Source organism: Rattus norvegicus, chromosome 1, assembly GCF_021556685.1.
Source record: "Rattus norvegicus strain SHRSP/BbbUtx chromosome 1, alternate assembly SHRSP_T2T, whole genome shotgun sequence".
In the NCBI taxonomy this organism is placed as follows: domain Eukaryota; kingdom Metazoa; phylum Chordata; class Mammalia; order Rodentia; family Muridae; genus Rattus; species Rattus norvegicus.
The window spans coordinates 16,396,456-16,424,385 of NC_141534.1; the positions used below are offsets into that span (position 1 = coordinate 16,396,456).

The 27,930-nt window shown below is 43.9% G+C and overlaps 1 protein-coding gene across 3 annotated transcripts in view; it reads right to left on the reverse strand.

Annotated features, from left to right (window-relative positions):
- Nucleotides 1-281: 281 nt before the first annotated feature.
- Nucleotides 282-27,930, reverse strand: part of Pde7b (phosphodiesterase 7B) — a gene marked incomplete at its 5' end in the record, with an annotated part of 314,454 nt that continues 286,805 nt past the window's right edge. For all 3 annotated transcript variants that reach the window (NM_080894.3, NM_001444232.1, NM_001444231.1), the window contains 5 exon segments: nucleotides 282-3,813; nucleotides 10,983-11,063; nucleotides 14,537-14,633; nucleotides 15,741-15,885; nucleotides 22,861-22,952. In NM_080894.3, coding sequence (NP_543170.1) covers nucleotides 3,599-3,813; nucleotides 10,983-11,063; nucleotides 14,537-14,633; nucleotides 15,741-15,885; nucleotides 22,861-22,952 — 630 coding nt within the window. In that variant the 3' untranslated portion in view covers nucleotides 282-3,598.

The following is a 27,930-nucleotide window of genomic DNA, read 5'->3' on the forward strand; positions in this document are numbered from 1 at the left end:
CTTTACCTTATCTGCATGCATGTGCATGCCCAAGAAATGTGAATCATAAAAATAGAGGATTCTGGCAAAATGTAGAACCAGAGGGCAGCCTGCTCCCCTCACTTGGTTGTAGATGAGGAACAAGTGGTGTCTTCTCCAGAGAGACATTTCTCCTGGGCCGGGAAGGAGTCACCACAACCATACCTACAGCTCTGCTCTTTGAGTATTTCCTGTCAGGAACATTCCCATCTGGTTGGCTGGCGACATGTTACTTGGAGAGAATCAGGATATTTTTATAATTGTGATATTTTAAAGAAATTATCTTTATTTTTAAATGTTCATCTGGATAGACATGCCAATGAATATTTAGGCCACATTTTGAGCAAAACTCACAAGGTTCCCCCCCCCCCAAACTTTACATGTGTACACAAGAGGACACAATTTTACAGTCTTCAAAGAGCAAAGCACGAGGAATACAAGCTCATAGCCAAGTCACTGTCAGTGAGCGTATCTGACTCAACACGAAGGGCCACACAGCTCTGTGTTTTGCAGGAAGGACTATTTGAAGGCAGGTTGCGGATGAGCTCTAAGGCCCTGTGAGGGAAGCTGTAAGCAGGGAGGGGGAGAAACAACTAGTTGTTACTTAACCTAACAGCAGAGAAGTAGGGGTTGGCAGGTTGCAGGCATCAGGTCTGACTGTGGATTGGACAACTGCAAAGAAAAGTCAGCTTTGATCATCAGGTCTGGCAATGATGTATTCATGTTCCCCTCTCTCTCTCTCTCTCTCTCTCTCTCTCTCTCTCTCTCTCTCTCTCTCTCAGATCTTGATGTCTTACTAAGAAAGTAATTCTTTGAATCCTTCCTTTCTAAGCCACCAGTTGATGAGCCCCCAGCGAGGTGGGCTAGCAGACTAAGACTTTAAAAACTTTAAAACTTTAAAACATATTGACATGGTCAGGGGCCATGTCTCCACTTCTAATTGGATAACTCGTATTAAATTATTCCAAGAGAGCCATTAGCAGGCAAAGAAGAAGAGCTTTCACAGTTAAGTCTTTCTCAACAAATGAGGAGCTAAGAAGTTTCTAGACGGTAGAAAAATGCAGATCTGTCTACCTCATGTGTCAGGCTCCACTTCTGATTTTCATTGTACTAGTGTTTTAGCCATTAGATGTTTGGTAGTTTTTATTTCTTGACTCCTCTTTAAGACTCAATAGCAACATGCTGAAAACCTTCCCCCTTATCCTAATTCAATTACAATGTAATTATAACTTAAGCAGAATCTACTTCCTAATCTCCAGGTGGAGACTTCATTGGCTAAAAACAATGTTTTCTTTACTGTCTCTATTTTGTCATCCTGAGCCATTGGTCTCCTTGTTTCCATCTCAGATGCATAAGAACAGACGGCTACAATCCGAAAGAAGAGAGGTTTTAAAAGCGGAACTCTATCCGCTGTATTCTCAGTTGAGGCCTTGCTCAAGCTCAGAGCTTCAGAATATCATAGCAATGAAGAAATGTACGTCAGCCCATAGCTGCTTCAGAAAACAGAAGTCAGTGTCCCCAACTCCCCTTCTCACCCATATCAGTGACGTCAGCGCCATCTACCCACTTCACAAACTCTTCAGACTTTCCTTAGTCCCATCTGACAATCTTGCTTGTACTAGTGAAAACAGAATCAACGTTCCTATCCCCTCCACGACCTTAGCTCTGTAAGCCCCGATCTCTCTGTAGGAACCTATTCCAGGCCAGGCAAGTTTTTAACGTTTCACTTGTGTTATTAGGAAACACAGAGAGCCCCACATTAGTTACACTTAGGAAGTAAGAGCTGGCTGTCACCCTCAGCCTCAGATAGCAAAGATGCTTCCTCTCCCACTACACGTTAAGGTAGAGAGAGGAGCATTGGTAGTTTCCATATAACATCAATCACTCATAAAGAAAAGGCTCAATGCACAGTTGGGCTGAGTAAGAACGCTGTACACGCTGCATTTTACAAGCCAAGTATCTGCAGCCGGATGGCAGCAATTCCAAGCCGACTCAGCTAGCTGCAGCCATAACGAACCTGCTAGAAAGCTAACATCTCTTACAGCACTGAAACGGTTTCTTTACTTAAATAATATTAAATTCAGCTAAACAGTTGGGCAGTCATTCACATGAAACTATAGGAAAAAAAAAGGGAAATAATCCAGTTACTATCAACACCAAAGAAACGCGCACCAACCAAACCGACCACGGACCAAAGGGACTTTGGTATTGTAGCCATACCAGACAAATGCATGGCGTGGGGGCAGGGAGTTCTCTGATGGCTAGGTGACAGGGTCGTACGAGGCTTTTGAGACCCGCTATGTCTTCCGAGAGGCTGATGTGCCCCGTGTTCCATAACGGGAGTCACGTAAACACACACCTACCAGCCAGCTTGCTAGAACTGTGTGCAACATTGCTGCACTGGAACATGACTTACATCTTGCTGGAAGGGTATCATTAGCCTGAGGAAACCATATTGGTACCATAGATTAAAAACTATGGTCTCCATGCATGAGAGGTTTCCAAAAAAAAAAAAAAAAAAGTATCCTTCAAGATGGTACTCAGTTTTGGCTTGTGGCCGCAGCAGGAAAGCAGAGATAGTCATCGGGGGCAGACAGTTCAGAAAGACATCTGTAAGGATTTAGGTTGGGTGGCTTTGGGAAGAGGAGAAAAATGTTTAAAGTTAAGGCCTTTATCTGCAAACAACAGTATATTAATAAACTCTATACCATATTTACAAATGCATTCTCTTGTATGAAAACTAACAGTATTCTGTTCACAGTGCCGTCGTGTATACAGGTAGCAATCCCATAATACTCGTGTATTTTGGCATGGGAATCAGTAGCGTTCGGTATTTACAGAGAATGTACACTTGTGGATATAAACAGGTCACGGAATCCGTAAAAGACAGATTGGCTAGCGGTGCAAAGGGACGAGCTGTACAGCACCTTCCACCAGATGGGGGGGGACGCTCGGTTTCCTAAACCGAAAACGTGCCACATCTCTGACCCAATGTGGCAGAGTCAATAGCAAAAGGAACCCCCTCTTAGGCTTGGGTACGCTGAGTATTCTTAGTCCAAAGTTTTAGACCCATGTCTGGCGCACGAAGTATAAAAGTTAAAAAGATTTATTATTTTATAATAATAATTATTATTAAAATAGAAGGTACTTTCTCTCACACTCTTCGTTTGTGCTCTGGCACGTAAGACCAATCTTGGAGTTCTAAGTATGCTGGTGTCATGCAGGTCAGCCGTCCAAGGGTGAGCTCTAAAATGCTCTGGACTGGAGTCACTGCCAGTCAGCCTGACCAAGGGCCAGAGGCGGGCACGGCAGAGGCACCCCTTTCTTACTTCCAGTCTTTTCGGTGGGGGCAGACGCCCCAGAATAATCAGCTCCAAATGACAGGATAGAGCTGCCCATTTCGGCAGCTAATGCTGAGGTGACGATGGCTTTTGTACACTTGGATCAACGAAGGGAGGTGGTAAATGGCAGGCAGGTGGCATTTCGAAACCCAGCGCGGTGGGCTTGTTGCGAGGGCAGTTGGACGGTTGGCCGTGCTCCTGTGGACGGACAGATGGCCGTGCTCCGGGGGACCGCTACCTTAGGGCGTGGCGCCTTCTGTCTGCTCCAGGGTCTCAGGCGCGGTGCCCGCTGGGTCCTGGCCGCTGCCCCTGCGTCTGTGCTGATTGGACAGCAGGCTCTTCCACTGGGCTTTGTTGTGCGCGAGATGGTTTAGCATGCTCTCCGACAGGGTGCTGTTCCCAGTGAACCGGGCCCACTCCCGGAACAGTGGCTCCACGATGTAAGTCATGAAACCTACAACAGGCAAGGTCACAGGGCAGGTCACCGCACGGGGGTCAGAGCCACCTCCTTCACAAGCACGGCTGAGACCCACAGTGCACCCGGCCAGGCATGGGTGGACAAACAAGATGGACTCACTACCCTTAGTTTTGTGGCTCCCACTTAAAATCCTCGTACTTCCGCCTCTGCGTTCGGGAAAAGGAGCCGAGTACTAACCAGACCCTCAGAACTCTTGTGGTAAACGGCTTAACACTAGTTAAATGGTTAAAGCTCCCGACTGCAGTAATGGACTTCAGCAGTTTTTATTTGCAGAGAGAGACCAGCAGAAAAGAAAAAAGTGAGTGGAACTAGGGAAGGCAGGTGGAGAGGGGAGGAAATAAATGCAGATGACCACCGCAGATTCAGATCATAACGAACTCACTCAGGCTACCTGGTGCGATACTTTTTCGAGATTATTATTTTATAGTATTGTCTTACCATCAATGACGTCAGGCAACCACGTTTTAAGCGAAGTCATTTTATTGCGCATGCGTGCGTGCGTGTGCGTGTGTGTGGTGTTTTTACTTTTTTTTTGAGACGAGGTCTTGCTACATAGCCTAGGCTAGCGTCTTTCCTTAGCCTCTCAGATTATAGACATTGTCCCACCACGACCACCTCTAAACCTTCGTTGTCAACACAGAGCTTTAAAAGCAGTGCTAGTTAGGAATTGAACCCAGAACTTGGCGCATGCGAGTTAAATGCTCCACAACTGAGAGCATGCCTGGCTCCTTTAATGATATGTTTTTACCTGAGAAGAAACCCTGCCTTATAATGCCTGATTATAGATGATGACTGCTTGATGTTAGACTTCCCAGTTTCCTCCATCCCCGTTCCTGACAGGGTCGCATTACGCAGCCCTGGCTGTCTTGAACTTGTCTTGGCCCTCCCGTCTCAGCCTCTAGAGTGCTGAGGTTACAGGACTCTATACTCATGGCCAGATACAGTATCTGTTCTCTTAGTCATCACTCACTCATTGCCACCCAACCCTGTCTTACTGTTAATGTGTTTTCCACAGCAAACAAAGATAACTTTCTGCACAGTGTGGAATTATTAGAATTATTACAAACTTGAATTTGTGCTTCCTTGAAATGGAAGCAAAAAAAAAAAAACCGGATTTTTTTGTTATGACATTTTCCCCAGCAACTAGCCCTTTATATTTATAAACATGTGAATTATAAGACTTGATCCAATGGTATTATTGGACAAATGGCAGACATTTGGCCTATGGGGATGCTAGGGAGAAGGGAGAAGGAGGCAGCAGTGTAAATGGTTATCGGACATTTCTGAAGTATCTTATGTGAAATGTGACTTATATCTTGAGCCGTGTCTTTGAGACCCAGGCTCAGGAAAGGTCAGTGGTTTTGTCACCTGGCCCGGCTAATATGTGTTGACTCAGCCCTGAGGATTCCCCTTTGCACCTGCTATTCTTAAGTTTTCACCGCTTTACACCGGAAGAGATTAGATATTTGACGTTTGAAAAAACTACTGTAATTCAAAGCATGAATTTTAGAAGGGGTTCCTTCCTAAGTAGACAAGTTACAGATCCAACACCTACTTCCCCTTGACATTACCCCGGAGTCACCCCTGTATTTGTACTGTCTATGCTCTGGATAAGAAAATGACTTTAAAGTCTGACTACGTATCAGACAGGCTTCGGAAACCGTTCCCCCCCACAGTGTGCTGACAGACACTTCAAGGATGAGCTCACTGTCCTTTTCCGGCATTGTGGGAGGGGAAGGGAGGAACGGTGGTCTTATAGGAGACACACAGGTTGAAGGAGGCTTCTCTTTGTCTTCCTATAGATTTTATCAACCCAAGATTCATTTGATTTCCTCTCTTTTATAAATGCAGGAGAGAGGTGAGGCATGGGCATGGAAGGAGGAGGGGGGGTGCAGCTTCCTCTTGGGCAAATGTGAATTACTTCCACAGAAAATCAGACCAAACTAGGACTCGCGCTCAGGAATATCTCATTTTGGATTGGGCAAAGAAACCGAGAGGCAGAGGAATGCGGACTTTAACCGCTGAGCCATCTCTTGGGGAGATGAAGCAAAGAGGGAAAGACTGGATGGCTCACCCAGAACTAAGGGTGTGGGAAAAAGTCTCACGGGAACCCACTCGTCAGTGTTCTAATTTCAAAATACAACTCGGAAAAAAAATAGTTTGGGTAGAATCGTCCTGCATCGGTGGGCACCGCCTCTCTCAGAAAACATGGATCATTAATTGAAAACTGCAGCACAAGGTCTGGGATTCTGCCCCAGAGGTCTAAAACAATGTAAGCTACTGCCGTTGCCCACGGTTACCCGCCACGAGCACATCGTGGGACCCTGTTGCTGAAGACACCACACAATGAGTAAGTCGCACACTGACTGGGAAGCTTCCTCCTTGATCACTAGCTTTCATTGTGCCAGAAGGTGTCATGCAGGCTGCTTCAGAGAAATGAGACGAGGTCTTCAACCAGTGCTGCACCCTGAATGCTGCAACGACCGGCCCGTCATGATGCACCTTACTGACCCAGCAGTGCGCATGTCCGAGTTAACACGTTGCTTTCTGATTGGATTTGAGGCCTGTTCTACAGGAGAGGATTTCCTATCTGGTGTTGCGTCCTAATCAGAAGTTTATGGCTACAGAGGTCACAGAGGTCACAGAGGTCACAGGCCCTAGGGTAGAATGCATTATTCCGCTCACTGTTCACGCTGTTTGTGTCTAGAGCCATAGAGTAGCTTCCTTCTGCAGTGGACAGCGATCAGTAGAGAAAGGCACAATTAGTCCAAGAGCTAAGGGCAGGAGACCAAAGTACTTGGTATTAAACAAGAAATCTGTATTAGCCCAAAGGCTCAGGGAGCATTGTGGGATAGAAGACAAAAATAACGTAAGAGGCCAAGGATGGGGAGGAGCACTTAGGGATGTTGCCTTCTGGACATGACATGGCCGCCATTCTCTGGAACTCAGAGCAGCCATGGATACCCTCACAAGACCATACAGCTAAGTCAAGCCAGCTAAGATTCCTGCAGAGCTGGGCTAGACTACACTTAGACCCTATTCAGATATGGCGTTGCCTTTGGCAGTGGATAGTTGCTGGGACAAGGATAATAATTTTTTATTAACGATGTCACCACCAGTGGGTTTCTCATGCTCCGGTGAATGGCTCCACATCACAAGAGGCAGTGCTAATTGGACTTGGGTCACAAAGTAGGAGATGACATGAAGTTGGGGTGTGTGTATGTGCATGTGTGTGTGTGCATGTGTGTGCATGTGTGTGTGTGCATGTGTGTGCGTGTGTGTGTGCATGCGTGCATATGTGTGTGCATGTGTGTGTGTGCATGTGTGCATGTGTGCATGTGTGCATGTGTGTGTGCATGTATGTGTGCATGTGTGTGCATGTGTGGGTGCATGTGTGCATGTGTGTATGTGTGTGTGCATGTATGTGTGCATGTGTGTGTGCATGTGTGTGCATGTGTGTATGTGTGTGCGTGCAGGTGTGTGCATGCATGTGCATGCGTGTTCATGTGTGTGCATGTGTGCATGTGTGTGTGTGCATGTGTGTGTGTGTGCATGTGTGTGTTGGGGAGCTATGGAGAGAGCTGGAGGGGGATGTAGGGATAGATATGATCATATTTTATTCCATACATGTATGGAATTATCAAAACTAAAGAAAGATGAAAGGTTACCCGGGGTTCTCTATTAGTCAATGCAGTAGAAACAGAGGACACAAGACTAGAGGAGATGCTTAAGTCAGGGGGAGGCAGAAGAGGGAAAACAGCTACATTGTATAGGACCCAGTGGAGAGATGGGTGTGTGTGGTGGGGGGACTAGAGCTTGTGGGCCATTAGAATTATCTGTTCAGGATTCTCTGATTTAGTCTGATCTGCCTCGTGACACGGCCCAACCTGAACCTGTGATAGCCGGCCGCTGTGTAACAGAAACCGTGTTGTTCATTAATCACCTCCTGTTTCTCCTTGCCGTGATTCTGATGTGGTAGCCATGGGAGTTCCCTTTCTACTACATATTCCTAAGCTGAAAAACCAGACATGCGGTGAGGCAAAATGCGTGCGTTCTCATAACAAACAGGACAAACTCTGAAATCTGTGCCGGTCTAGGCCGGGTGCTTAATAGGATAAAGGCTTTTTTGTTTTTGTTTTTGTTTTGTTTTGTTTTTAATTTGGGGAATATGTGATTTAAAATGTTATAAGCAGCAACTTGGCAAGATTCTTTCTATCTAGAGTCTCAGAATTAGGAACCCCACTGTAAAACTTCACGACTGAAGTGTAAATCAGGGACCGGCTACGGGGTGCTGAGACGGCACGTCTGCTGTTGCGTCTTCTCTCCCAGTAACTCCCAGCTGCCCTTTGCCTTGGCCTCTGTTCCTTTCTTCTTCTCTTTTTAAAAAATATTCCTTAACTATGTAGCTTTTCTTTTTTCAACATTTATTTATGTTGCTGTCTTCAGACACACCAGAAGAAGGCATCAGATCCCATTACAGGTGGTTGTGAGCTGGGATTTGAACTCAGGACCTTTGGAAGAGCAGTCAGTGCTCTTAACTGCTAAGCCACCTCTCCAGCCCTCCTTTTTTCTTTCCTCCTCCTCCTCCTCCTTCTTCTCTCCTCCTCACCCTCCTCGTCCTCCTTCCTCCTCTTCTTCCTCCTCTTCTTCCTCCTCCTTCCCCCCCTCCTCCTAAGGTAAGTTCTCACTAGTAACTCTGGCAGTCTTGGAAGTTACTATGTAGACCAGGCTGGCCCTGAACTTACAGAGATCTGCCTATCTCTTCCTCCCTAGTGCTGGGATTAAAGGCATATGCCATTATGCCCACCAAGGGTTCTAGTTTTTAAACACTCCTCCTAATTTACCACATAAGGATTTGGGGGTGAATCAGTTTAATTATGAAGACAGCCTAAGAATACTGAAGGGGATTTGGAAAAGGATGGCTTATTTGTAAACTAACCAATCCAACATACCTATCTGGTGCATGTGCTTTCCATGTAACTCTTCGTAGCTGCACTGTCTCCTGACCTTAAGGCTGTCTCTGTGGGGCTGTGGATTAGATGCCACCCTCCACGAGTGTCAGAAGAATGCATCTAACATACTCTCCCTTTCTGCATTTTCAGTTGATTTTTCACAGATGCCCCCTTCCTCCCCAGTGACAAGGCATTACGCCTTGAGACCTGCCACCCTGTGAAGGCAATGGCCTGCGTTGGGTCCCTGCAGAGCCATGAGTAACTGGGTGTCAAGGGTGGAGTTCCTTGAGGAAAAGAGGTCAAGTTGTGTTTGGTTTTAATGGAAGCACTTCCGGGAAAAGAAAGGCCAGCTTTATGTGTGGATGGAATCAATGTCTTAAGATGTGGAGCAAAAACATTCCCTTCACTAAAGTGAAGGAAGTAGAAGTTTGCCCACTTGATTTGCATAAAGGTCGTATGCGTAATGTGATTAGATAAAGCCGTGATCATTCTGGATGCACTGAAACCCTTCTGGAGCAGCTAACCGCAGCTGACACTCGAAGGGACTGTGGTTTCATGACCTCAGGACTGAAATGTGGTTTGAAGGAGAGAGTGGAGAAACACTATCATCTGGCCACTAGGGGACAGCAGGACTCTAGGATTTTAGGCCTAGGGACTAGGCCATGGATTTTTAGCTGTTGTGGATGAAGGTTAAGGTCTCACACAGAAAGGGTTCTTGCTAAAGCACTCAGCTCACATGGGAAGAAGGGTCTTAAAGCCTGATTCATTCAGATTTCCACTCTCTGAGCTCTGAGGAGAATGTGAATGGCTAATTCACTTTGACTTAAGAGTTTGTTTTTTTGTATGTGTGGTATGTTTCTGTGTGTGCATGTGGATATATATATATGTATGTATGTATATATATATATATATATATATATATATATATGCATGTATATGTGTATGCAGTGGGAATTCAGAAACCAATAATGGGTGTCTTTCTCAGTTGCTTCTCCCTTTATTACTATTATTTATTTTTTGGTGTATGTGTGCATACATGTGTATGAATGTGTGTGTGCATGCATATGTACATGTGTTTTGCATATATGCGCATGTATGTATTTTCCTGCATGTGTGCACATGTGTGTGCATATCTGTGTGTGGAAGCCAGAGGTATGCTGGATGATTTTCCAAGATTACCCTCTACCTTTATTTTTAAAATTATTTTAAAAAATATTTTATTTAATTTACATATATGTGTGTGTATCTGTGTGCAGGTACGGACATATGTGTACATGAGCTTGCAGAGGCAGTTGTGAGCCATTGGACATTTGCTAACAACCAAACTCTAGTCCCTCTGCAGGAGCAGTTACACACTCTTCACTGCTGAGCCATTTATCCGGCTGCCATTTTTTGAGACAGGGTCTCTCATTAATTCAGCTAGGACAGCAGGTCAGTGAGCATCAGGGATCCTCTTATCTCTGGAACTCTCCAGTGCTGGCTTCTGTGCCTGACTTCTTAGACATGTACATCTTCATGGCTGTGTGCCTATGAGGCAGGTGCATTACGGACAGCCATCTTCTCACCCAGTCCTCCCTGTACTTCAAGACAAGGTCTCTAACTGAACCTGGAGCTTGACCCAGTCATCGCTCTGGTGCATGGATTCTGTTCTTTTTGTAGTGCTGGGGACAGATAGGGCCTTGCACACTGCGTACAAGCGCTATACTTCTAAGCCACCTTCTGAGCTCTTGGCTTTTAAGATGGGTCCAATATGCAGCTCAGTCTGGCTTTGAGTTTGCTGCATAAGTGTATGTTGGCTTTGAATTTATGATCTTAATGGTTCATCACTCCAAGTGCTTGGATAATAGGTACGCGCTACCAAGTCTTTCTTGATTCTCACTCTATTCTAAAATCACAAGGTTGATACCGTAACTTAGTATTAAGTTAGTTAAAGGTCTATAACAAACCCCATTCCTTAATTGTTCTGATTTTTCAAATGATAATTATCTAAAAGGTCAGTCATGATTAAAGAGTTTGTTTGTCCCCAGCCATTTAGATTTCTGGAAGGCTGTGTGTTGTTATTGTTGTTATTGCTACTACTATTACTGTTATCATCATGATCATGATCATCATGATCATCATCATCAATTATTTTGTGACTACTGGTAGAGGTGTCCAGCTGTTCATTTTAAATAAACCCAGATTTCAACTCACCAATTTGTATGCTAGGGATTGAATCTTTCTGTTGATTACAAAGAGGACTGATTTCCAGTTCAAACTTCTGTTCAAGGTCACCTAAGAGGAAAGAAGAAGAGGAAACACATAGCAATCCAAGAGTTCATAGGATGTGCACCAACAGCTTTAATGGAGGAATAGCTTTAACACTTGGAGGAAATTGCTCTGGGGGTTACTGTTCCTTCCCTTGGAATCATCATGAACCCTTTAGGACCATTGGTTCTCAGAGCTGCCTAAAGACAAAACCCACAGGGCATCCGTGATCGCTAACAGTGGCTCCTTTGAGTAGGTGTGCTCAACAAACAGGACGAACTTAAAAATTGCATCTCTCTACTCTCTCTCTCTCTCTCTCTCTCTCTCTCTCTCTCTCTCTGTATGTGTGTGTGTAGGGGACAACCAGTAGGAGGGAAAAAGTTTTTGACACATTCTATTCTGGGAACTCTCTGAAGCATGTCTAACACACTAGGAACTAGAATTTTAATTTTTATTTACATCATAATTGATTAAAATTTAGCTAGCCACATGAGCCTCAGAGACACCATATTAGAAAATGGAGAGCAGTGAGCCTTCCGTTACTGGTCTCTTCCATTACCTGTCTTCCTGTGAGGTTCTTTATTCGTCTTCTCACTCACCAGACAAGTGTGAAACACTTGTTGTCTTTGAGAATTCTACTACTCAATGTAGAAAGTACAAAGAGGAAAATCAAACAGTCTCTCCTCCAGGAATGTTGCAACTAGCATTTGGGATATTACAATGGAACCAATCATATTTCTTGATGGCAATCATAACATCTGTGTGGAATTATTCATATAGAAATATGTTTTACTGAGGAATACACAAAGATAGAGGTGGATGTTTGATAAAATTTTTTTTGAAAAACCAGGTTAATTGAGGAAATATCAACCCATATTTACAAAGAACTTTCTTAAAGTGTTGAGAGCTAGAGAGGAGGGGGACCCTAAGTCTCCTGATCCTGAGGATCTGACAGTTTTCCTAATTCATAGGCTGCCATTTTCCTCCCTGAAACCCTGTAGCTGAAACCTCAATTTAAAGGATTTTTTTTTGTTTGTTTAATGTAATTCCTTATATTCATCATGTTTTTCCTAACCAGGCATAGTGGCCCTTGCAGTCTAGAGTCCAAGGCAGGTGTGTGTGTTTGAGACCAGCCTTTCCTAAATATCAAGATCCTGTGTCTCAGCAGCAGCAGCAGTAGCAGAAGAAGAAGAAGAAGAAGAAGAAGAAGAAGAAGAAGAAGAAGAAGAAGAGGAGGAGGAGGAGGAGGAGGAGGAAGAGGAAGAGGAGGAGGAGGAGGAAGAGGAGGAGGAGGATGAAGGGGAAGGGGAAGGGGAAGAAGGGGAAGAAGAAGGGGAAGGGGAAGAAGAAGGGGAAGGGGAAGGGGAAGAAGGGGAAGAAGGGGAAGAAGAAGAAGAAGAAGAAGAGGAGGAGGAGGAGGAGGAGGAGGAGGAGGAGGAGACAATTAAGAACTGCTGATAGAGGGGTTGGGGATTTAGCTCAGTGGTAGAGCACTTGCCTAGGAAGCGCAAGGCCCTGGGTTCGGTCCCCAGCTCCGGAAAAAAAAGAACCAAAAAAAAAAAAAAAAAAAGAACTGCTGATAGAAGCCTGGCTGTTGGGAAGATGAGTTGGCGTTTGAGTCTGAATCCATAACCAAAATTCAGATAGGGCTCATCAATATGACAGGAATTGTTTCTATAGAGTTAAAAAGCATTCAATATGGAAGGAAGATAGTTCAGACGAGCAGAGGCTAGTCTTCCTTCTCAAAACAGACAGGACGTCTGGACTGCAGGACCCTTAACTGAAAAGGTACGGGTCTGTTCCTTGACTCCTTCAACTGCTAGGAGATCCACGTGAAAGCTCGTCCCCAGTGACTGCGGTGGGAAACATTCTACATCTTTCCATGTTACTGTGCTGTGTACACGCATCTCACCAGGGCCATATTTTTTGCAAAGAAACATCATAGTAACCTTATTGTTTGATGTCATTAATTCCTCAGAGTTAACAACTTTAACTCCTGAACTCTGTGTCTACCCAAGTGGTGGGACTGCTGCCCCAAGTCGCTTAGAGTTTGAATAAAGTATCAGATGAGCAGATTAAAGCTCTAAACCACAATGGACACCAACCATAGCCCACGATTGAATCAAAAGCAAGTAGGACAGAGGAGAATCTTGATTTTTCAATACTGTAGTCCCAGCCTTCTCTCCTACTGCTATTTCAATAGTTTATGTATCACTCAGGGAAGCAAGCGCTCACCCTAACTTTAAACCCTCCCTGTTCCGACTTCATCACGCTTACTTTTGTTCTGAGCTCAGTGGAGCTTATACCTTGGCCAACGGGAACTGAGATTCTAACATCTCATGACTCATACTGAGTGCACGTGAAATTCAGAGGCATGGGAGTCGCACGAGGACTTTTACTCCTGGACCGTGACTGTGAGTAGAGCCTCTGCCCCTGCTTGAACCCAGCCCTATTTTGCCTTCTGTCATTGGACCCACTGAGATGTCATTGACACGTCTTTCAGTGGACGTTTTTCCAAAAGGCTCACTGTTGCTGTCTGACCTCCCCACAGAGCTGGCATGTGGGATGCTTCAAGCTTTATTTGTTCCCAGCCTCTTAAACCTGATCCTGTCACTAGCACGAGGGCATTGCTGAAGCCCAGGCAAGCATCCTGAGTGTTGAATCCTAGCCTGAAGTATCAAGCCTGTGTTTAAAGGCCTTCATCCCACCCAGCGACAAGGTTCTGCTCGCTGATTTATTGCAAAGGAAGGTAATCTTTGAAAAATCCTGGTCTACCTTAGGACCATTCAGCATTCCACAGAAAACCCCATATGTGTTATTGTTGAAACTGCACTCCAATGGTCTGACGTTTGTAACTCTTGTTAGTCTTTGGCTAACTTGGACCTATATCATCGGAAGTTTTAAGAACCTGAGAAAAAGGCGTATAAAGGGCTCTGAATTATTCTCTCAAAGTGGAAGACATTGACTTCCAAACAATGCTTAGCCTTCGGGGCTGGGCTCAGCTCATTAAAATGAAGGTCAAACTGTCTACCATGTTGTTATAGCCACAGTGGAGAGAAAAGATGTGAACATATATACCTATATGTATCTATATGTATCTATATGTATTTATATGTATCTATGTGTATGTATATGATATATGATATATATGTGTTTGTACATGCATGTGCAAATGTGTGAAAAAATATATATGTATACACACACACACGCACACATGGGGCTGTCTGTGTCTGTATGTGCACGTGCATCTTGCTTTCATTCATTGTATTAGGTCGTTATTACCTCTTTCCATAGTAACTGTGATATTTATTATATTTATTTAAAACTTTCTTCAACATGAAAGGGTTGGATGATTCACAAGAAGAGTTAAAGAAGAAGGTTCGGATAATTAGAGCTGATATAAGAGCAGGTGTCGTGACAGATTAGCTGCTCCTGTTTTATTAGGACAACTGCCCAAATGGAGAAGGGGAAGCAACCCCTCAGCCATGGGAGCTACCAACCTTGCCTGTAGAATTCTTCGCAGACTCTTTCACTCCACTGCTTGCTCATCTCCCAGATTCGACAAGGATTGCAAATGTCAGCGCACTTCAAGGCGATCTGAGAAGGGGCAGGGCATGGAGAGGCTGTCAGAGAGAATGTCCCTGCAGTTGCAAATGTACCCAAGTCAAGTTACTGCGAGGTCCGCCTGTCTGTCTCAGGGTACCGAGCCTCTCAACCTCACCCGAACAAGGGCTCAGGTAGAAAAGGAAGGGAAAGATGATCTGGACGGGCTCTAGGTGAAGGAAAGTTGCGCGTTTTCCTAGGGCTGGTGGCACTGCAATTAACAGGATCCTCTCAAGTTGCAGAAGCAGTCCTTCAACAGCACCCATCACACTGATTAGCTTTCAATCACAGCATAAAACATGGTAAATGCTTGTGATGCAGGTGGCTTGGCTGCAGGGCCCTTGCTGTGGTTTTCCTGGTAAAGGCCGTCCCTCCAGGGTGTGATTCCCAGCACAGGTATTTTGTATACAGGGGTGTAGAATGACTCTCACATGCTCATGTATCCGAATGCTTGGTTTCCAGAGGTGGAATTGTTTAGGAAGGACTAGGAGGTGTGGCCTTGTTGGAGGAGGCGTGAAACTGGGAGTGGGCTTTGAGTTTCAGAAGCCCACATCATTCATAGCTCTATCTCTCTCCCCCTTCCCCTCTCCCCTCCCTCCCTCTTCCTCCCTCTTCCTCCCTCTTCCTCTCTCTCTTCCTCCCTCCCTCCCCCCTCTCTGCTTCATCATTGTTTCAACATGTAAGCTCTCAGCTGCTGCTCCAGTGCCATGCTTGTGCACGCTGCCTGCTACAACTGTCATGGACTCACCCTCTGAAATGGTAAGAAAGCCTCCAATTAAATGTTTTCTCCACAGCGATAGAAAAGTAACTAAGATAGGGTTGCATGCTTACTGATACATGTAACCTTCCATCGAGGTTACTCTGTGATGAGGCAGTTACCAAACAAGGAAAGAGGAGAGATTTTTCACTTTCTGAAAAATCACTCGCTTTTGCTTGTTTGGAAAGCACTTAACAGCTGCACCTCTTTCTGAGCTTTTGACAAAGTAGGTCACGACTCCTAACTTTACCACAGCCTGTAGCTCCTTCTCAAACGTGCTAAAATCATTGACTGCATCCCTAAGTGTTTTCACTTGGCGAGGCCAGGTGGCCTTTGTTGCTTACCTGAAGCATAAAGTGTCTGTCCTGTATATTTTCCAGTCTCAAATCCTTATTGTGGAGGTGAGCTTTTAAGCGGGTCAGGAACTCATTCTGTCTGTTGATGTCCGTGGCCAAGATCAGGGAGCCCAGCTGCTGTTCGATATCCTGTCTGCATCCCCAAGAACAAAAGAGAGAATCACATTCACACAGCAAACCCTACTCAGGATGATCGATTCTCTCACCACCTCGTGGCTTGTCTCTTTAGTCTTTGACTTGTTTATCACACACAGCATCCCAGTCCCTCCCAGCCTGAGAGCGAGTCTTCTGTCGGGGCTGCATGGAGGGACCGGAAACTTCTGTGGATGAAGTTGTTTCATTACACATTGCCCACGGTTGCTAGGGAGCGAATTTGAGAGCGGGAAAGAGAAAAGCATGCTTTCAGGGAAACACAAAAAGACTTGGGGAAAAAAAAATCACAGGCGTTTGGGTTGTGCCTTCTGAGAGTTCAAAGTAGCTTGAAATTAAGATGTTCATAGGGAAAGACAAGGGGTAGCAATAGTCTTAATGTTTAAAGATATTTATTTTTTAACTTTTATTTATGTGTATGTGTGTGTATATATGTTGTGTCTGTGTGTCATGTCACAGGTATGACAATACCCACAGTGGCCAGAAGAGGGCATTGGATTCTCTGCAGCTGAAGTTACAGGTGGTTGTGAGCCCCGGTGGGTGCTGGGAACTGAACTCCAGTCCTCTGGAAGAGCAGTAAGTGCTGTTAACCAGTGAGCCATCTTTCCAGACTCACGGTCATGATTTGGAAGACGGTAATGAAGATGGTACCATGGGATGGAGTGAGTTGATAACAATACAAAATAGACTGGCAGAAAGAGACAACAGAACTTAAAAGCAAAGCAAGTGATTTAAGACACCACTGCAAACCAGCAGGAAAGAGACTGGCACAGGAAAAATGGGACACTTTGCAAAAACAGTTCAGAACTTTGCTTCTCACTTTGAAATCCATCAGGAGGAGGAAGGACTGGTCAGAAACTGTGTTTAAAGTTCACATTTGGAAATGCACTGAAGCCACGTGCATAGGTCATGGCTGTGCCATTTAATGAGTCAAGATGCCAGTATAGGAACATTGTCTGCCAGTGTCCTATGGGATCCCCTGCCTCCCCAGGCCCTGCTTCTCCAGCGAGCCTGCCTCGACCACCCTTTGCTTTTGTTCTACGTACAATAACTTTGCCACTGTGTGTGTTTAACAAAACGCTTTTACTTCAGCTACTGTCAAACTTTTTTTTTTTTTTGGTTCTTTTTTTCGGAGCTGGGGACCGAACCCAGGGCCTTGTGCTTCGTAGGCAAGCACTCTACCACTGAGCTAAATCCCCAACCCCATCTACTGTCAAACTTTAAGTTATGAGGTATATAATGCGGCATAATATAGTATATGAAATAGTATATGATAAAGTATATGATATAGTATGTAGTATAGTATATAATATAGTATGTAATATAGCATATAATATAGTATATAGTGTGGCATGTAACATAGTATATAACATAGTATATAATATATTATATAGCATAATATATATCATATAATATAGTATGTAATATAGCATGTAATATACTATGTAATATATTATATAATATAGTATATAATATACTTTGTAATATAGTATGTAATATGGTATGTAATATAGCATATAATATAGCATGTACTATAGTATGTACCATAGCATGTAACATAGTATATAATATAGCATATAATATAGCATGTACTATAGTATGTAACATAGCATGTAACGTAGTATATAATACAGTATATAATATAGCATGTAATATAGTATATAATATAGTACATAATATAGTATGTAATATAGCATGTAATATAGTATTAATATATTATATAATATAATATGTAATATAGCATAATATATAGCATGTAATATAGCATGTAACATATTATATAATATAGTATATAACATAGTATATAACATAGTATATAACATAGTATATAATATAGTATATATTAATATGTTTCATCATCCCATTTTGTATTTGGGCCTTGTCTTATTTATTTTTTAACATAATTTTATTCTTTGAGAATAAATTATTTTCACTGCAACACCCCCTCTCCCTTCCCTTCAGCTCTTCCCAGGTCCCTTCATCCTGACCTACATCTCTCTCGACTTTATGCCCCTCCCCCCTTTGGTTAACTTGAGGCAGTTGGTGCTGTCAGTGTATCCACGGCATGGGTGTACACACATGACTAGAGCATGCTGCCTCTTTTTGCTGTTGTTTTGAGACAGGATTTCACAGAATCCAGGTAAGGCCTTAAGGTAGTGAGGCTGACCTTGAACTCTGCTTTCCTGCCTCCACCTCCCAAGTGCTGGAATTTTAGTAGTATGTCACCATGCCTGGCTCATGGCTTGTCTTTTTGGCTTGATATTATGTTTTCAGGTTCATCCCTGTCGACATGTAGGCTCTAATACATAATTTTCATCATTGTGTTGTACTCCATTTGCTATAATGCAAATCCATGTTTGAGGGCCACTTCAGTTGCTTCTAGTTTCTGACGACTAACAATCGTCATGAACTTCCAGTCACACAGGCACAAACGCTTATCTTGGGTGTGTAATCAGGAGTGGGATGTCCTCATCATGGGGCTGGAGAGATGGCTCAGCGGTGAAGAGCACTGGCTGCTCTCCCAGGGGACCCAGGTTCAATTCCCAGCACCCGCATGGCAGCTCACAGCCGTCTGTGACTCCAAGATCTGACACCCTCACACAGACAGACATGTAGGCAAAACACTGATGCACATAAAATAAAAATTAAAAAAGGTCATCTACAAGTTTATATTAACATGTTAGCCGGATGTAAGTAGAAGCTTATCTTACTGTTGCTGCTGGCAACAAAACATCCTAGCGGGGAAAGAACTGTGACTAGGAGGTAATAACTCTGCTGCCTTCGTGATATGAAACTATTAAGTGCTATGGTTATCTGTTGCTGTGCAGAAATGTCATGTTTTAGTGTGCAAGAAAACAGGAAACGAGGAATGTAAAGTGTGGTCTCTGTGGTAATGATGCGACGTTTAATGATGGTAGATTCCCTTCTCTTTACATTTCTCAATATCGTACGCACTTAAAACACACGAGCAGTTATTAAATTTACAATCAGAGATTATATCATTTCATCTAGGAGAATTGTTTCTGGAGTCGAATAGAAAGACAAACTAGGAACCTCAAGTAGTATTTGCAATAAACAAAAATGGTTACATAATACACATCATATACAAAGAGGTCTGACAAGTGAGAAACAGTGCTAAAAAGGTAAAGAGTAAAAATATTGTCTCTAAATAAGTAGCAATGGGAGGGGGGCTGGAGAGATGGTTCAGTGGTTAAGAGCACTGGCTGCTCTTCCGTAGGTCCTGAGTTCAATTCCCAGCAACCACATGGTGGCTCACAACCATCTGTAATGGGATGTGATGCCCTCTTCTGGTGTGTCTGAAGACAGCTACAGTGTACTCACATATATAAAATAAATAAATCTTAAAAAAACTAATCAGCAATGGTTGATAAACATATAAAACTTCTTAATGTTGGCTTAAGTAAAAGGGTCATGGCTATCAGGGAGAGGCCCTTTCATGCTCTCCTCCGGTGTATGGGTTGACATATGGGTGATGATTACAAGTATTTAGAAGTGTAATGGAAAACGCCACTCGATTTGAGAGAGAGTGAGCTAACTGTGGATTTTCTTGAATCCATTAATGTCATCTAGTGGCAGCAAGGTGTGGACAGCTTATTGTGGAAGCAATGTGATAGTGTGTAACAAGAACCTTTACAATTCAGGGCATCTCAGATTGGGAGAATATACGCAGCTTAGATTTCAAGATTCGGGGGGGGGGAATAATCAATATTTTGGTCTATCTGCGATTCCATTCTCCGATGATAAATGACTAACAGCTGCCATGTTCCAGATGGAGTACACGGAGCTGCAGTAATCAGGTTTTCAGCCCAAAGAAAGATCTGGTCATCCCGTTAACAGTCACTCCCCTGCCACAGACCCTCCTTTTTTTTTTTTTTTTTTTTTTTTTTTTGGTTCTTTTTTTCGGAGCTGGGGACCGAACCCAGGGTCTTGCGCTTCCTAGGCAAGCGCTCTACCACTGAGCTAAATCCCCAACCCCCAGACCCTCCTTTTAAGCCTCCCTTCTCCTCGTCATCATCTTTCCCTCTCCCTTTCTTCCCAGAAAAGGGAGGCCTCCCCATGGATCTCAACCCACCTTGGCATAGCAAGTTGCAGTAGGACGGAGGCACATCTCCTGTTGACTAGACAAGGTGGCCCAGTTAGGGGAAAGGGATCCAAAGGCAGGCAACAGAGTCAGAGACAACCCCTGCTCCTGCTGTTAGGAGTCCCCCATGAAGACTGGGCTTGCACATCTGTTACATATGTGCAGATTGACCATGTTTTATAAGTTCTGTTTCCCCAGAGACAAAAGTCTCTTACTTCAAAATCACGCCTTGTCTGTGTTACAGCTTTGTGGCGGCCACCTGCACTTGTGAGCAAATATTTTTAAGAATGAGACAAACTATTGTTGTAGGTGATATTAATAATCCTGGCACAGGGTTTCTACCTGCTTTTGACCATTTGTGTTCCTGGATGAAAAGTACACGCACAGCCTTTATATCTTTAAGTCTGCCTTAGGCAGCGTAGGAGCTGGGCAGAGCTGTCTACCCTCCATGTTGTTATTGGACTGAAAGGGGGATTGGAATTGTCGAGGCTTTGCCTTTTGCTGTCTATGGCAATGATCAAACCTAGAGTCTACACATAGCCCCTGGGACCCCACCCCCGAGTTAATTCTGATTGGTGAATAAAAATGCTATCAGCCAATAGCAGAGGAGAAGAGGCATAGGTGGGGGTGAGGTTTTCACAGGCTAAGGGCGAATGCCATATAGAAAAAAAGATAGAAGTCACTATAGAATAACAGAAGGACAGAGAGGAGAGGAGAGAAGAGAGCCGCCATGCGTTAACTGAGCCGTAAAAACGTGGCTGTGTGGGCTGGCCAATCAGAGCTCAGAGCAGCCCAGATGAAACCTAATAATAATAACTTGGGTGACAGATAGGAAGGTAGATTCTAATAACATGGAGGGTAGGCAATTGTCCAACTGTTGTGCTGCCTAAGACATGTTTAAATATAGAAATACTGTGTGTGTCTTTCATCCAAGACTGTCTAAGGCAGGTAGAGACCGTGCCCTGGAATTTCTAATACTTTCCCACAAACTACAAGTAAAATTAGAATCAAAACATTTGATGGGCACCTTGAAAACTCACTGAGAACTAGTTTAAAGCTTTCATCAGACAGATATTGGTGGATTACTGTGTCAAGCACAATGTAACACTAGTTTTATGTTTCCTTTTCCTTTTCTTTTATTATAAAAATAAAAAATGTTATTTATAATGGAATAATTTGGAAACCACCTAATTTCCAAACAATAGTGAATAATTTATGTCTATTTGGATACAATATTGACAAATAACGCAATAACTTTCAGTAATTCCTTGGATGACATAGAAAAGCATTTTTAGTAAAGGCTCACTATTAGGCTAGAAAGTAAAATGTAAGCCATTTGTAAAAAATAACCTTAAGTGACCTCCTTGAGGGTAGAAAAGTTAGTGACTGATGAATGTAAATTTCCTGATAAAGTCTGTTCACCGATCATTACTGTGTAACGATTAGCCTTCTAGCCACAGCAATTGGTAACACAGAATCTCACAAAGGTACTGTGGCTCAGTGGTAAGCGGTATTTCAGTGGGCCTGAGTGTGAGTGTGAGTGTGAGGTCCTAACTGTGACAGCGGAGGTCAGTGGGACGGTTCGGGGAAGGTTGGTCGCACTGGCTCCTTTGCTGCTTCTTCCCCAATTCTTCCTCATTATATTTTTTCTGTCCGACCTCCTTCCTTTCTGTTTTCTTTACGTTAATTGTTTTTTAATTTCCAGAGGGTTGAAAAGAGCCCAGTCCCTCCTGTAAGCGGAGCATTGCTTCCAGAGCTGGGGCTACAGGTGAAATGCACAGAGGTCCTGGAGAAAACGTAGGAGTTCAGAGAACACTGCCTACCCTATAGCAGAACATCTATCACTCTGACCTGGACCTCAAGCCCCCGCTGTTTGTAAGACAATGGCCAATTCTGTCACTAGCCTCACTCTCCTAAGTCCTGGACATTTCCATAAAAAGATCAGAGTTCATGGTGGTGTGTAAAGCAGTGTTTTGGCTAAGCTGGGGCCATGAGAAAAATGAGTAAGATTCAGGCCAGGCAAACAGAAGACTGTGAAAAGTATTGTTTTCTGTTTACAAGGCAAAAGAGAGCCGGGCATGGTGGTGTGCGCTTTTAATTCAAGTGCCTGGGAGGCAGAGGCAGGAGGATCTCTGAGTTTAAGGCCATCCTGGTCTAGAGGGTAAGTTCCTGGAAAGTCAGGGCTGCACAGAGAAGCCCTGTCTTGGAAAAAAATAAAAAGACTACCAAACAAACAAACAAAACCCCAAAGACATTAATTAGATTAATGACAAAAAAAAAATGTCTGGTCAAGTCAGTTGACAAATCCATTTAACTTATTTTGTCTTATTTATTTATTTTTTGGAGAGTTTTTCTCTGTAGCCTAGGCTACCCTCATTCTCACAGTAATCCTCCTGCCTCAACTTTCATATTGCTAGAAATATAGTAATGGGTTACACACAGCTTAACCAAATATTTCCAACTCCTACTTTGTCTGGAGACTGGCAACGATAAAGCAGGACTAGTCCTTAATCTAGTTTGCAAATTCCTATGTTTTTTCTTGACAAATATTTATTCTTTGTATCTAAACGGGAGGACGGTTTTGCTAACACAAGGGACAGGAATTTGGCAAAGTGGAGCCTTGTTGCTGAGGGGTGTAAAAGTCGAGGGCTATTTATGATCCTTTCCTCCGACTTTGGATCAGAGGCCGTCTGAGGCCTTTTCAAAGTGCACAGAGATTCTGTTTTCTAGGTTTCCGTACCCGGTTGGACAATCCAGGAAACCCAGCAGCGGGCTCCCCGCTACTGATGCAGCGTCCTGGCACGCCCTGATCTTTACCGTGTGCACATCAATCTGCTTCGTCTCTAGAGCACTTACGTCATTTCCTTTGGCAAATGAGCAAGGAGCCTTGATTCCCGAAGCATGCCGATTGTAGACCGCCAGTGGTGATTCTCCAGTACGGACATGTTCTAGAAGGAGAGAAAACACAGGCTGTAAAGAGGACAAGAATTAGATAACCATCTTTCACAGTTGAGCGCACCTTGGGGACAGCCAATATGAAAACCAAAGTGAAAAGCCCTCAGCCTCCTCCTCAGGCTGCAGTGACGTTTGGGGTGCAGGGTCCCTTGGAGTCTAGGTTGACTGATTCATGTCATGTCATGATAACATGAGCCGCTGTCCCTGCTTTTCTACAGCTCACTCAGGTGACCCTGCATGTTAGAAGAGCAGAGTGAAGCAGTTGGGACTGGTCATAATAGGTGTCAGCACTCTACAGTTCTGACTTCATCCGAGATTGCTTGACTAAACCGAGCATAGGCGGTTGTCACGATTTCCAGTGTAATCTGCTGTGCTGACCTTAGCTGATAAGATCCTCCTATACCCAGATTCCCATGGCCCTTGGCAACACATCCAGACTTCAGATTGTTTTGGTTATTGGATAGGTTTACAAAAAGATTCTATTTTTGGAGACACACACACACACACACACATATATTATACACACACACACATATATTACACACACACACACACACACACACACACACACACACACACACATGAATTCAGGTATCTTTGGAGGTCATAGAGGACATTAGATCTCCTGGAGCTGGAGTACTGGTAGTTGTAAGCCATTGGATTCTACTGTTAGGACTTGTGTGTCTTCTGCAAGAGTGATATGAGCTCTTACCTACTGAGCCATCTCTGCAGCCACCAGGAATGAATTTTTATGTGCACTAAGGTTCAAGAACTGCTATTAAGGGGATAGCTTTGACTACCTCCATGATGAGAATCTTGACATTTAGCCTCTGAAGTCTGTGAAATGAAATTGATGGTTGCTCCCTTGTCCAGTTACTTTGATAAATCTCACTTTTGGGGAACATCGGTTATGTCTGGCTTCTCCCTTGAACTTACTGTTAGTGGAAGTTTTTCTTTTTCTTTCTGTTTTTGGTTTTCCTAAAACAGAGTCACAGAATTTATAGGCTATCCTTAAAGCTAACATGTAGCCCAGGCTAGCCTTTAACTATCAATCTTCCTGCCTTGGCCTGCTGAGTTCTGGGATTATAGGTGTATACCACCAAGCCTGACCTCTGTACTATTTTAAGAGTAATTTTAACTTCATTAAAAAATGTAAAAGATAACATTATTTAAAAGTTAAAGAAAACTGTTCAATTGTATTTACATGAGGTGACTTATACAGTGACAGTTGTAGAGACAGAATGAGGGCCGGTGGCTGGCGGGATGGGAGGGACAGAGGATGGAAACTCTTGCTGAATGAAGACAGAATTTTATAAGATGTTCTAGAGAAATGGGGTCATGGTGGCTGGGTATCATTATAGATGCTCTTGGTCATTGACTGATGGGGAAGGACCCAGCTCACTTGGGGGCAGTGCCACCCCTGGGCACATGGTCCTGGGTGAGCTAAGAAAGTTGGCTAAGCAAGCCAGGGGAGCAAGCTCTAGCTGCACTCAATAGACTGAATCCCACTTTTCAGAGTGGCTGAGATGGTGCATTTTACCACCGTTTAGAAAATAGGAAGGGACAGAGCAAGGATAACCATTGTTCTTTTCACTTCCTCTTACTGTGGTGAAGACGATGACAAGACGTAACTGGGAGGAAAGGGTTTATTTTATTTTACAACTTGCAGTCCTTCACTGAGGGGACGCAGAGCAAGAACCTGGAGGCAGGACCTGAAGAGGAGGCCATAGAATGCTGCTTATTAGCTTGCTCCCTGTGGCTTGCTTAGCGGATTTTCTCAGCTCACTTAGGACCATGTGCCCAGGAATAGCACTGGCCCCAAGTGAGCTGGGCTCTTACACATTGATCATTAATCAGCAAATGCCCTAAAGACTCGCCTACAGGCCAATCTGATGGAGGCATTTCCTCAATTGAGATTTTGTTTCCCAGATAACTAGCAAAAAAGAAAAAACACAACCTAACCAGATCCAAACAAATCGTATAGTCCCCAACTTGTTTTTAGCAAATGGAAAGAGAGTCCCTGTGAGTGACACAATCCAGGGTCCCCTAAAACACTCACACATACACACACACACTCTCACACAAACATACACACACACTCATTCACAAATATACACACACACACTCACACACACACTCACAAACACACTCTCTCACACACACACACTCACATACTCATACACATACTCACACATACTCACACACTCATACACATACTCACACACACTCACACACACGCTCCCACACTCATACACTCACACACACTCATGCACACTCTCACACACTCACACACACACTCACAAACACACTCTCACACACACACTCATACTCATACATATACTGACACACACTCACACACACACATTCACACACTCATTCTCTCATACACACTCATACACTCACACACACTCTCACACACACACACTCACACACATACACACACTCACACACACATACACACACTCACACACTCTCACATATTCACTCTCACACACACTCTCACACACACACTCTCACACATATACACGCACTCACACTCACACACATACACACACTCTCACACACACATACACACACTCACACACTCTCTCATACACACACTCTCACACATATACACGCACTCACACTCACACACATATACACATACACACACACACTCACACACACATACACATACTCACATACACTCTCACGCACTCACACACACAATCTCACACACACAGACACAAACACAGTTCAGGGAAAATACACCTATTCTTGCTTCTGACATCTCTCCAGGATTCTGTTGTGATGAGCTTCTCAAGACTCTTCTTTAAGCCCATCCTGGGAGAGATCGTGTATTGCAATTGCCTCCTCTTGCCAAGTTATTTTTATTTACCACTTGACCATGTTTGAACCAGTGATGGAATTTTATTACTTTCCTCCACTGGTCTATTGTTTCCTTTTGGGCATAAGCCACACTCAACAAAAGAGAATGTTTGTTAAAAGTAACGTGCTAGACTAATTGGTTCTGATTGTAAAGATTTATGAGCAGGGAGAGCGATAGGTTAGTGTAGAGTAACAGATGTTCCTTCCTGCAGTGACATTTAACTCGGTCGCTCATGAGCTCACTTGCCAGACTAAGTCAGACAGATATAGACACGAGCTACCTCACATGAGTTCTTCAGGGGGCCAAAAAAATTGTAACAAGACCTAATGACAAATGGCACTACATCTCTGTTGGAGGAGCAGGAGGGTCAGGAGGCTGGCCTTCGGCAGTGTTTTGTATGCCAGCCTGACTTAACATCTTCATTAACGATCTCCTGCAGATGGACTATGAGGAAACTTTGGAAGTTTGCTGGCGAAGTGTTATTTGGATAGGAGTACCGAGGGACTGAGAGGAGAGTGAAAGGCTGGGAGCCTGGCACCAGTGAAAGAGTGTCTGATGGCAAACAGACTCGTGTGGGCAGTGTCTTATACCAACAACGGTTTGGTCAGGATGGTGTAGGGCCAGCGCCACTCATCTGCCTTCAAGACGGTAAGAAATGAAGGGCGGTAAAGAGAAGGGGTACACCAAGCAGCGCCTTTGGGCCAAGCACTTCGTTTAGTCGCATTTAACCTTCAAGGAGCCCCTGGATGTTCTGACCTCAGGTAGAATGACCTGTGAGGCTGGCACCCTGTTGGTGACTGGCCAAGGAGCATCTTCAACTCATGCCTGCAGCATTAAAACCTGGGACTATGCACATGGTTCTTGTTGGATCCTAAGAGTTTTCTCTGTGCTGCTGTATCGAGCTATAGAAGCTCACAGATACCTGTAATTAGATTTAATATTGCCCTTTCTTTTCAGAATTGATATCTAAAAATGTAAGCCATTCAGTTATGCCCTGCTTTATTTGTAAACATTAGCATTTCAGCACCATATTTTTGCATATTAAATGTATTCATGGAATCAAAACACCATTTACTCTTAATGCCTGTTCATTTCTCCTTGAAAAAAAAAGCACATGAATAATGTATTAGTTAAGCCAGAAATTTTAAATCAGAGATTGACCACTGTTACTGTTGTTTTCTCTCCTTTCTTGATTGCGAGACTTGATCCCAAGACCTCACCTATGACACGCTAGGCATTTGCTCTACCTCTGAGCTAAACTACCAGCCCGGACCTTCCATTTTTTTAGTCTATTCCTTATAGAGTTTTATTATTTACTGATTTTTATGTGTGTGTGTGTGTGTGTGTCTGCATGTGCGTGCCTGTGTGTGCCTGTGTGTGTATGTGTGCCTGTATGTGTGTGTGCTTCTGTGTGTGTGTGTATGTGTGTGTGTGTGTCTGCATGTGCGTGCCTGTGTGTGCCTGTGTGTGTATGTGTGCCTGTATGTGTGTGTGCTTCTGTGTGTGTGTGTATGTGTGTGTGTTTGTGTATGTGTGTGTGTTTGTGTATATGTGTGTTTGTGTATGTGTGTGTGTTTGTGTATGTGTGTGTGTTTGTGTATGTGTGTGTGTATGTTTGTGTATGAGTGTATGTGTGCCTGTATGTGTGTGTGCTTCTGTGTGTGTGTGTGTGTGGCATGTGCCTGTGTATGTATGTGTGTACCTGTATATGTGTGTGTGTGTATGTGTGTGTGTGTATGTGTGCCTGTATGTGTGTGTGCTTCTGTGCGTGTGTGTGTGTGTGTGTGTGTGTGTGTGTGTGTGTATCTGTGTGTGCTGTGTGCACCTGTCCATGTGGAGGCCAGAGAAGGACACTGGATATTTCTCTTTATTGTTGTCTGTCTTGTTCCAAGAAGGCTGTTCCTCTGAGCCTGGAGCTAGATTGGTGGTCAGCAAGCTCCAGAGAGTCTCCTGCCTCTGCCTCCTTCCTAACCCCAGTGCTAGGGTTAGATTCCTGTATTGCCACACCCAGCTTTTCACACAGTGGTAGGAATTCAAACACTCGGGTTCTAATGTTCACACAGTGAGTGCACTTACTCACTAGTCCATCCCCAGAATTTTAG